At 40.0% G+C, this 11,928-nt stretch overlaps 1 gene segment (V, D, J or C); it reads left to right on the plus strand.

Annotated features, from left to right (window-relative positions):
* Window positions 1-1,331: 1,331 nt before the first annotated feature.
* LOC144236677 (T cell receptor alpha variable 38-2/delta variable 8-like) lies at window positions 1,332-1,993 on the plus strand. The segment is given in 2 exon segments: window positions 1,332-1,415; window positions 1,650-1,993. Coding segments are annotated over 2 exon segments (357 nt in total).
* The last annotated feature ends 9,935 nt before the right edge of the window (window positions 1,994-11,928 follow it).

An 11,928-nucleotide genomic window follows, 5' to 3' on the forward strand; every position in this document is an offset into this window, starting at 1 on the left:
TGGCAAATGCCTACCACATTTCCCAAGTGGCACTAACAAATAGGTTGGGAGAATTATGGCCACCATGCCCTACACAGCAAGACAGCTTCAAGACAGCTTTTAACTTTCCTTTTGTTCCCCTTTCTTTTATGCAGAGGGAAAGTTTACATAAAGCTGGACAACAGAGATGGCCTTTTCTCAGATTGGATGACAAAAACTCAGGAGGAAGAGAAAATTAATGCAAATGAGTGGTTCCATACATCGTGAGTTTTCCTTTTAGCTCAATTGCCTCCTCATAGGAGAATGCGTGCATGAGGAAAAATGGCGTGCCAATGAAACATTGTCAAATGGGCAGCACAGACTGTTCCCAGGTAAATTTTATACCAATTGTTCTGATTCTTCATTCTCACGGCCATAAGTACATATGCACAAAAGTCCTTATGGGAACATTTGCCACTGGTATTTTAGAGCTCCTTGACACCACCTAAGCCAGATATTCTTTAAAAGTTGGGGAGAGGGCTTCGGTGACTCAGTCAGTTGAGCTTCAGACTCTTGATTTCTCTTGAGTCATGATCCCAAGGTCATGGGATGGAGCACCACATCAGAGTGAGCATGGAGCCTGCTTGGTATTCTCTCCCTCTGCTCCCCTCATCCACTTGCGCTCACGTCTGTGCACGTTCTCTCTCACTCTCTCTCAAATTACAAAAAAATAATTTTAATTCAATTAAATAATATTAATTAATAATAATTAATATGATTATTTAAATTATACTTAAAATAAAAATAAAAAATAAACTCTTCAAGCAAATAACAGTGCAGTTAGGCATCAAAATCCTGGTTCCAATTTCCTCTAGGCTATCTGAGCATTGCTGTTGTCTTTATCATTATTCTGAAGTTTGGAAAGATAATTAAAATATGGGATTGGTCAAAGAATAATATAACCAAAACCTGTGTATGGCAACCCAGAGACCATCAGGATATTGGCTCCAAGACTTGAAAAGAAAAGAAGAGGAGAGGAGAGGAGAGAAAGCTGGCAGAGAAAACTGAAGTCATTACATTAGTTTTGCTTGTCTTTTCTCCACCCACCCCATTCTTCCCTCCTAGAATTACATGTTCACAAAAACAATTTACCAGCTCCCTTGCTTCTTGATTGTTATCTCAGAATAAATTACTGTTCTGACATCTCTTTTTATTTGCCACTACAGCCAAACTTATTCTCTGGAGCAAAAGACAAAAAGCATTGATGAACTTCTTTAAGCAAGACAGAACCAAAGCGCATCTGTCGTACATTTCCTGTTTGGGAGCAGTGACATCACCTGCACAGCTGATACCCCAGTTTCAGATCAGAGCAGGAGACTTTTTCACCCTGCAGGAGAGAGCCGCCAGCATGGTGTGCCCGGGTTTGCTGTGGGCTTTCGTGGCTTCCACCTATCTTGGTAAGGAAGGCACACATTTGCTTTTACTATTATCCAACAGGACTGGGAAGTATGAAGAAAGATCAGATCACAGGCATCTTACCCCCTCATTGGTTCTGGCTGTTGGGGGCAAAGAAGCTGATAGATACTGCCTGAAGTTTGATCAAGAAGAGAAAAGGTGGTTGGGGATGGGATCAGCTTGTGAGTCCGCCTGCCTTATCTCTCTGGTGTGACACCTTCTCCTCTTTCCCACAGGATCCAGCACAGCCCAGACGGTCACTCAGACTCAACCACAAATGTCCGTGCAGGAGGCAGACACTGTGACCCTGGACTGCACGTTTGACACTAGTGACAGTAATTATTATTTGTTCTGGTACAAACAGCCTCCCAGCGGAGAGATGGTTCTCATTATTCGCCAAGAAGCTTATAAGCAAGAGAATGCAACAAATGATCGCTTCTCTGTGAACTTCCAGAGGGCAGACAAATCCTTCAGTCTCAGGATCTCAGACTCCCGGCTGGAGGATGCTGCGATGTATTTCTGTGCTCTCAGGGAGGCACAGTGACAGGAGCAACCGGGAGAAGCTTACAGAAACCTCAGACCTCAGCATCTGTGCAGAGGTTGGGGGAAGGGGGAGGGTGAGTGGTTGGGGTGCTAGGAACATAGAGAGGGAATCATCGACTTCTCCGGAGGAAAAGAAAAACTATTCTATAGAACCATAGGAAACACAGAAAGGATGCCTATAAGCCATAATTCTCTAAAGAGTAATAAAAATAAAAGTAACTGGTCCCTCAGCATGGAATGCCCATCCCCACTCAGCCACTTCACCAGTGTTCAAGGTGTTCTGACGTGTCTCTTCTTGAAGTCCTTGTCCCAGTCTTGCCCAGGTAGCACTGACCATTTCCTCTTTTTTACCTTCGGTTTTCAACCCTAAGCTTATTCTTTTTTTTTTTTTTTTTAAGAGCAAGCTTTACTTACTAGGGACTGAGTTTTATTCATTTCAATGGCAACAGCATTCCTTAATTCACAGATAGGATGTTTTTTTAATTTTTATTTTTTGAATGAGGTTAATTAATTGTTGTATTCCCCTCATTTCCTCAATAAACATGGTAAAAACAAAGTTGATTCTGGGCTAACTCAGAGGAAATGGGGACTATATGGTAGGCAGAAAATGACTATTAATGACAATACTATACTGATAATAATAATAGTAGTAGTAGTAGCTAATACTTACTGCGTATGTATGTGTGCCCCACAATTCTGATAGGTACAGAATATGGATTATTTCACCTAGTAGTTTGAACAAATCTATGAAGTAAGGTATTATTGATAACCCTATTTTATATGAGGAATAAATCTCAAAGAGGCTAACTTGCCTAGAATCACACATTGTATGTATGGTTCATTAATCAGTGGACATTCTGTGTCCCCAGAGGATGGCAAATGCTATAGCCTGTCAATCTTATCAATTTGACAGATACGTAGATATATTTTGAGAAAGAACTGCATAAAAATGGTGCTATAATGTGCACACACTTGTATAACGTGCCCACTGTTCTCACTTTTTCTAGAGTGTAATTGCATACTACCTGATTTCACTTATCTTTGTAGTAAAGTTAAAAGTAGAATGAACAGTATTACCATTATTGTGCTCTTACATAGAGAATTTGTGCCTTAATACTAGTTTATAAGTATTGGACTTGTGAATTTTTAATATTTTTAACTTCTCCGATTTTTCAATATTTTCACTTTTCAATAGCATTTCAAAGTCACTTATTTATTTATTAAAGTTTATTTATTTATTTTGAGAGACTGAGAGCACAAATGGGGGAGGGGCAGAGAGAATGCAGAATGTAGTTTTAAAAAACCCAAATTATCATTGGAAAACCTTTTTTGTAACTTTTTGAGCTGTTTTTCATATGACTGGGTATTGCCGTGAATGCTTTTTTTTTCTTCTGATTTTTTAACCTCTAGTGCAGAACTAATATATTCTGAATCCTTTCCAACATAAATAGTTTTTCCATTGCATGAATTCCCATGGTTATAAAATTTTACATCTTTGGGATGTACCTTAATTAACTCAATCAGTCATTTGCAGATGAGCATAAGTATATTGTTACCAAACCAGACCTATTATAAGTAAAATTGAAGTATTAAAGAAAAATACTTGTACATAAAGCTGTTTTCTAATATGAGGAACAAAGGCAGAAAGAACTGTAGATAAAATTAAATTTCCTTACAACCTGCAGCCCAATGACAAATACTTGAGGGTGGCAGCTTAGGACATTCCTCCAGGAGCTCCTACTGTCTTACCGTTAATACTCTGCTAGAGGGAAAACAACCTTGACAATGGATAGGCCTCCAGGATCCTGTGAGTCTTCTTTAGCATATGAAAGGCCTTCTCGAAACTTCCCTTTGTCTTCCATCTCCCAGCTCCCAAGGATATAATCAGTCACTCTTCACAACCTCAGTACAGCAATTTCTGCCCACAGGTCCTGTCTCTGCTTTAATAAAACTACCTTTTTGCCCTAAAGACTCCTCAAGAATGTTTTCTTAGCCATTGGCTCTAAACTCCAATATTTCCACATCATATACAAGTTAAGAAAGAGCCCAGGTCAAAGTGACTGAAGCAGAAAACAAAAAAATTGTTGGCTAAAGAAATTGAAAAACCCAAGCTAACTACCTCTTCAAGAAGTCTAGGTCCAAGTATTTAAATATTGTCACCCATAACTTGCCCCGCACTAGCCTCTTCTTTACTTCAGCTTCTGGCCAACTGATGGCAAAAACAGCCACCAGCAGCCTCAGACTAACAACCTACTGTATTGGCTCACCCAGGTGTGGTGTCTCAATGGGGTGTCTCGGGATTGGATGGAAGCCCCCAAATGCGGAGTGACAATCAGGTGGAAGCCGTAGACAGTGAAAAGATTCACCTGAGGCAGAACAAAGGCATAGAAGTTTATTGAAGACACCTCCAAGGAGCAGTGGGCAGGACAGCAGAGGAGAGCCTGTCTGCAAGGAGGCAGTGGGTAAGCACCATATTTAAAGGAGGGAGAGCTGGAGGTATGGCTCTTCCCTGTTTTGGTATCTGTGCCTGGTTGTAAGTAGCCCATTGGTCAGTTAGGGCTGATGGATATTTTGAGGTGGGTCATTTGATGGGCCTGTTTCTTTTCAGCCAGGTGGGCCCTGTGACCCTTTCTACAATCCAATGCTCCAGCCTGTTTGACTAAAAGCGGCCTCCACACCAGATATTTCAGGGTAGTCTCCTCATCCCAATACTCTTAATTTAAAACTTTAAACACTTTTTCTTCGTGTTTCTCCATTAGCCTGCATTAGCCTTCTCTCACCTACTAGACTATTTGTCATATTTGTCATGTATTGCATAGATTGTGTTTCCTTCCAGGTAGGGATGATATTAAAGGCTTTTAGCCTAATATTTAATAACCTGTTTGGATTTGGTATGAATGTTGGAATGGACACAAGTTGTGAGAAGGCAGTCATAGTGTTAGAACAGAGTCTGGTGGGGAACCCTTTCTAAGCCAGGAATTTACTGTTCAGTTGGAAATTCCAACCCTCTAATCCCGTGGTTGACTTCTCTGCCGCCAGCCCCCATCCTTAGGCGCTTTCCCTAAATCGCTCATTAACATAAACGAAGACACCTCTATCCTTTCACCAAATGAAATTCCAAGAGTTTTAGGCGCTGTGTGCCAGAAATGGGGACAAAAACCCAATATATATTTCTAATTATAAAACACAAATAGCACATGTGCCATTATTAATCTTAGTCTTTGTTCAAGAACTTGATCAGAATAGAACTTTTGGGTATGGAGACTGCATTACTTAATCCCTTTGCATATTTTGCTTCTTACTAATGTGCTTTGCTATCCCTTGTAGGCTGTTTTGTTGGGAAACAAAAACTGGCAGCATGAGGCTTTAAAGCACTCACCTTCCTCTTAACTTGGGCTTTTATTCTTAGATCTACCCCTCTCTGAACACTTTATTCTCTATACCGCCAGGAATCAGTCACTGTTTTTTTAGAAGTTTATTTATTTATTTTGAAAGACAGAGAGCACAAGCAGGGGAGTGGCAAAGAAAGAGGGAGGGAGAAAGAGTATCCCAAGCAGGCTCCAGGCCGTCAGCACAGAGCCTGAGGCAGGCCTAGAACCCACAAACTAAGAGATCATGACCTGAGCTGAAATCAAGTCAGATGCATAATGGCCTGAGCCACCCAGGTGCCCCAGGAATCAGTCATTTTAAACGTAAGTTTCAATCTCTTGACAGAAGGAAACACGTTCTGCTTAACAGGGAAGCTAAGGCAGATAACCTTACATACTAGACACAGTATCTCAGAATGACAGATTGATAATTTCTTGCACAGAATGTCTGCAAATTGAGAAGAATGAATGCTGTCAGATCTAAGAGTCCCTTGTTCTGTCTTACTTCATTCTGATTCACATTTAAGGAGAGACATTCAAAAAAACCTCATGAATTTCAGTGATATTATCCGCCAGTCTACAGAAGGTACAAATTTAAGAACAACTAGAGGATCACACATACATTTACATTGGCGGTAATTCTGCATGCCAGCAAGGTGTGTTCATGTCTGTAGATCAACCAGCACATTAGATTAATGGCAGTCAAACTTAGGGAAACTATGCGATCACACAGTTTGAAGATGACTTCTAAAATATTTGATTATTACTGTAAATGTTTAAATAGCTGTGGAGGTTATAAATTCCACTTTATTATAAATATTGACATTTTCAAGTAAAATTATAGAACAGCTTTTAAATATATGCGATGAAATCTTAATACTAAAGTAATTTGCTACCCATAAACACCCAATTAAAATTTATGAACACAGTTTCCATTAACAATTGAAGATAACAATAACAATTGCTTTTTTCCTTTCCTTAAAATCATATTTCCATTCATCTTCTGTAGATTTAATATCACACACTTTTCATTAAAAATCTCTTAACGACTCAAAATTTCTGCCGCAAAAACATGTATGAGACCAAAATTATTATTCATGGGGCACCTGGGTGGCTCAGTTGGTTGAACGTCTGACTTTGGCTCATGTCATGATCTCAGGGTTCATGAGTTCAAGCCCCATGTTAGGCTCTGTGCTGATGGCCCAGAGACTGGAGTCTGCCTCGGATTCTGTGTCTCCCTCTGTCTCTCTGTCCCTCCCCTGCCCACACTCTGTCTCTCTCTCTCTCTCAAATATAAATGAACATTTAAAAAAAAGAAATTATTATTCTTTTTATTTCCTTAGACCATATTGCTCTAATTGTTTTTTTTTCTGGGTTGAATTGTAAATACAATTATTAATAATGCACATTTGATGATAACTACTTAAATATACTACTATTTCAAAAAGAATTTTAACCTAAAAGATAAAAAGTTCTTTGCAAATACATTTCTTAATAAAATGACTGGGATCTATAATGATTTGATTGAGGGAGGCTTCACCTACACAAACAAAATGAAGTACTTCTTTCCTTAATACCCTAGAGGTGTTTAAACTGCAGTAGGAAGATTCTTTCATGTGTAATGTGGAGAAGCATGGTTGTGAAATGAGAACCACCGTCAAGTTCTCAGGCAGATCATTTTTAGGAAAGCATACATAGAGAAGTTGAGGATCTAGACATAGATTCCGTTAAAATATCTAGCTGTTCCTTTGTCTGAAGATCACTGCATTAGACTGCTCAAAATATTACTGACTCATTCTCAGTAAGTGGAAGTCTTCATTCAGGAATGAGGATTGAGGAAAATAAGCAGGGAATTTGAAGGAATACATTTCAGTACACCTAATGAATTTCCTAAAATCTGGTGGACATTTCTGAATTGGAAGAGTAGCTACTGAGGAGTTAGAAAGCAATAAGGATTTGGCTCTTGCATGACACAAAATCATTTTGCACACTAATTTGTGTTGGTTTAATATGATTTCAAATCAACTTGGTTATGACTTAAGTGAAGCTGTTTTAATCCACTAGTTTATGACAGACCAAAAAACAAAAGAAATTTTTTTGGAGGAAAGTTTTGATTGAAGAATGAAGGATGCTGTGTCAGAATGTTGTCATATTGATCATAATGACTCTATTTTCACCAATAAGAACTCAGTAGCTAAGCTACTGAGGGGACCCACTAAGGGCTTATCAACAAAAACACGAAGAAGCAACTGTGTCAAGGGTACATTTAGAATATAATTACCAAGGGTTTGTGAGGAGTATATGAGAGTGCTTGGTCTGGGCAAGGGGCCTCTGCTGATCTAAAGAGTTCTCTGAAAAAAAACATGGGGTGATTAGCTTCTGCCAAGGTAAAGACCTGTTTTACCAGCATTGGGGAAAGCCATACAGTGGCCCCGTGAAGATCATCTCATCCCTCAACACCAACTCCATTGTTCCCTAGAAACATGCTCTAGCAACAAGAGACTCTTATTCTGGGGCTTGCAGCTGGACACAGCTTTTGGTGGGCTAAGCCATCTCTCCACAAGTACCAACTCGTATTGAATGTATACCTCAGGGGGTGCCTGAATGGCACAATCGGTTAAGCTTCTGACTCTTGGTTTTGCCTTAGGTCATGATCTTGTATTTACCTGAATTTGAGCTTGTGTTGGGCTCTGCACTGGCAGCTTGGAGCCTGCTTGGGATTCTCAATCTCTGCTTCTCTCTCTCTGTCCTTCTCCCACTCACACTGTCCCTGTTTCCCTCAAAATAAATTAATTTAATTTTTAAAAAAAGGAACACCTCAACTAAATATGGACTTTATTCCTTTTATCTCCCCTTGCCTGGAACAATAGTGTGATTAATCTGTCATTGGTTTGGAGTATATTATTTCTTTATTGGCTTACTAAGAGACATTTTCTTGCAGGCTATTGGCTTGTGAAATTCCCTCCGTGAATCTGTATTAAATATATTGCTGACAAAGACAAAGGCAGTCTCTGAGCGTAATTTCCCTCCTCAAAACAAAACACACATGTATCTTTATCTTGGGAAAGGCAGTTTTAAATGCCATGGCCATTCATTAATAACTTTGTGAAAGAGAGAGTTGTTCCTATCTTGGGAGAAAAAATGATGATTGCTAGATCTTTTTTTTCCTCTATCATGCAAGAGCATTTCCCAGTAAGAACTTACCTGACACTCTTGGGGAATGCAAGTTGGTTGTCAGCATATTTACCTAGCAATCCATAACTGAGAAAGGCTCATATGGTTTACACTCCGGTGTATTGGAGGTTAACCTACAGAAATAGAAGAGGTGTTAAGAGTTCATAGCCTGGAAGAAAAATTAACCCCAAATTGTTGTATCAACCCTACCAATATTTCATTTTGCTATCTGTACATTTATATCTTTTTTCCTGTAAGCACTCGTGGAATCAGCTGTTTTTATTATTAATGTTCTCTCACCAAGAACTTTAATAAAACTTGGACACAGACTCACTCTTTATTTGTATGAGAATTTTATTTTTTTAGCACAGTTAAGGCCATTCTGGTTCTGAATCAGATAAGTACTTTCTGATACCCAAACTATAAAATCTTGGTTCCATATACATCCAGGTTGGACAAGAAGATAGTTGGCCATTTTTTATTTAGTTTGATACCTTGACATTTAAAGACTTCTTTGTGAGAGGAAATCTAATGGACCACATGTCTTGAGACATTCCTAATTATTTTTCAATAGTCTAAATTTAGCAATGAAGATAAACAAAAGTAGATGATTCATTTACAGTAACAGCATCAAATCCCACGGACTGTATACCTTTCTCTCCAACCACATGGCACATTCTGGCTTTGGACAGCAGCTTCACAAAGGCAGAATCTGCAGACATGAAGATTTTGCAAAAAGAAAACTCAAATCCATACCGTCCTTAAAGGGTTTCAGAATTCTAGGCCACGATTACTCTGGGAGAGGACGAAAGTCTATCAAATGTCAGCACAAAGTTCCCTCTTACTTGAAATGACCTCACTAGTGTTGCCCTGGTGTCTTGAATACAAAAGCCCTCACTCAACTCAGTGAGTGCATGCTGGGAATACACGTCATGAAATAACTCAAAAACATGACATCTCAAAGTTCTTCAGGTTTTTCTCCTTCCTTCTTAGCCCTCCCTCCCTTCTTCTTTTGAAGGCTGTACTTTCTCTACCAGTTTCTTGAGTTCTGGGGTTCCTAATCCTTCCAATAAAGGGGAACAGGATGCACCACCTCAAAATGTGCCACTTTAGCATGTGGATTATTATGAGCGGAAGTCAATCAAAATCCAACAGACTGAAAAACTTTTACCTTCCCCCCTTAAACTACCTAAAGGAATTTAGATAGGGGTCTGGCACAGAAGGAGAGGAATTACCAGGGATAACTTTTTATCTGAAAAATCTATTTGTATGGCAGGGCAAACATCTGACTTCCAAATATTTGCTTTTCGTATCATCCTGTGAATGCCCCTCCTCCCTGTTGAAGCCCCAGGCCCCTATCCATTTCCTTAGCTCAGGGTGGCATATGAGCCTCAACTGTTCAATTTGCCCTCGAGTCTCCTATCTTTGAAGCTCCCATGTGCACTAAATTAAATGTCCTTTCTCCTGTCAATCTTATATCAAGTTAATTATTAGACCAACCAAAGGAGCTAGAAAGGAAGAAAGGAAAAACGTTCTGCCCCTAGACTACAGATTCTAAGCCATGTCAAAAAATCCTAACCCCCCAAACACCTATTAACTGGTCTATACTGACAAGTTAGTCGCAGTGGCCCATACCTTTCTGAGTACAGACTCACCTAAGTACTTTAACTTCAAAAGGCTCCAAATCGAGCTCATTACCTCATCACTCCACCTTCTCCAGTGTCCCCATGCTGGTGAAGTTAAGGAAATTATCATTCCATCCAAGGTATTTTCCTCACTACAGCCAGTTATCATTTAAACATGCAAATGTGATCATTTCACTCTTAATATTAACCAATGATTGCCCATTTCCCATAGGACAAAATCTAAAATCATCACCAAGGCTCACAAACCTTCCTTGATCTGAGCTTACTTCTCTGGCCTCATCTCCTATCTCTCAGTGCCAGAGTCCAGCTCCAGCCAGTCCAGGGTTCCCTGAAGGACGGACGGTGTCGGCAAGAGAGTGAGAGAGCCCCAAGATTCTTTCTGATCACCAGGCAGTCATCTCTGTCCTGTCAGTTTTGGTGTCTTTATTTATAGGTCAAATGATAACATGACATCAGAAGATGGAATTTTTACAATGAATAACTCTGTGATAAGATGCTTTGGAAAGTGTACAGAAACAGTTTTTACAGAAGTATTCTTGCAGAACTACCCCAGTCATAGTGAAGTTGAGTAAATCTTTCAACTAAGAAAATAACAGGGTGTTCTTAGTGAAAAACAGGATAACATACACATTTGTTTAAGTCAATAACACTAAGATTAAGTCAAAGGTTAAGTTGTACATAGATAGGCTAGGAGTCATTCTGTCTGGCTCACAAGAAGAAGAATGTATTTGAGCTGGTTAATAAGTTGCTTGTGCAAACTTTTTGATTTGATGCTGAATGTGTAAACCTCATGGGGGCCCTAAATGTGTCAGCCTTTGTATTTGGGTTTATGTTTTAACTACTCTTATCCATCCTCATCACAGGTGCCAGGGTAAGGGAAGGTATTTGTGGAATGTAGGCCTTAGGGAAGGGATTGCTATACGTCATCAATTAGCAAAGTTATATGTATTAACTTATGTTCTGCCCTTAACTATTTCTTATCTCTAAATTAGGCTCTTTGTCTCCAGGCCAGACTTAATTGTAACTTTTGTGTTCTTAACCCCCTTTATTATCTATGCCGTGGATCTACAAGGCCCATAGGAAGAGCCTTTTGACAAACAGCTACAGTGCTTTCATCTAAAATCGCTTTGTAGGGACAGGAATATGCTTTTTCTTATGAGGTATCTGTGTGGGAAATATCGGTCTGATTTGGAATATTATGAGGCTTGGTCAATACCAGCAGACTCATTTCCAACATGAGCCAGTAGTAACAGAAGGAGATACCAGTTTTTGCTACTCATGGCAGGAGGCGGTGCAAATGCTGCCATTTCCTTGCTGTGACTGTGTCACCCAGCGAGGCCGGTGTAGCTCCCAGCATCTCAGCTTCCCCCACCTTGGACTGTGTGTTTAATATCTCCTGTTTGCCCCTCCAGGTCCTCTCTCCACCCTTCTGCACCCTGCTGTGTGCCCCAGGTGGCTCACCTGTAGGGACTGCATCAACGGGCTCTCTTGTCTGCTACTTTTTAGTTGGTTTTGGCCCAAGGGGAGCACCTGCAGAGATAAAGGGGAAGAAGAAGAGCATAAAGTAAGGTCAGGGTATCTCTTCCCCCAACATCTTCCCTATGAGCTTCACATGGGATGACATTGATCCTCTATCACAAGGTCAGCTCTTCAGATGGTCTGTCCAAACAGCCTCTCTAGCTCCAGGTTCCAGTAATCAGTCTCTCTGTTCCACTTAAGGCCTGGACTGATCCTCGTCCCAGAACACAGCAGTATCCCTTATATGTTTCACACACCCTGCTTAT

This window comes from Crocuta crocuta, unplaced genomic scaffold (genome assembly GCF_008692635.1).
Source record: "Crocuta crocuta isolate KB4526 unplaced genomic scaffold, BGI_CrCroc_1.0 scaffold175, whole genome shotgun sequence".
Lineage (NCBI taxonomy): Eukaryota > Metazoa > Chordata > Mammalia > Carnivora > Hyaenidae > Crocuta > Crocuta crocuta.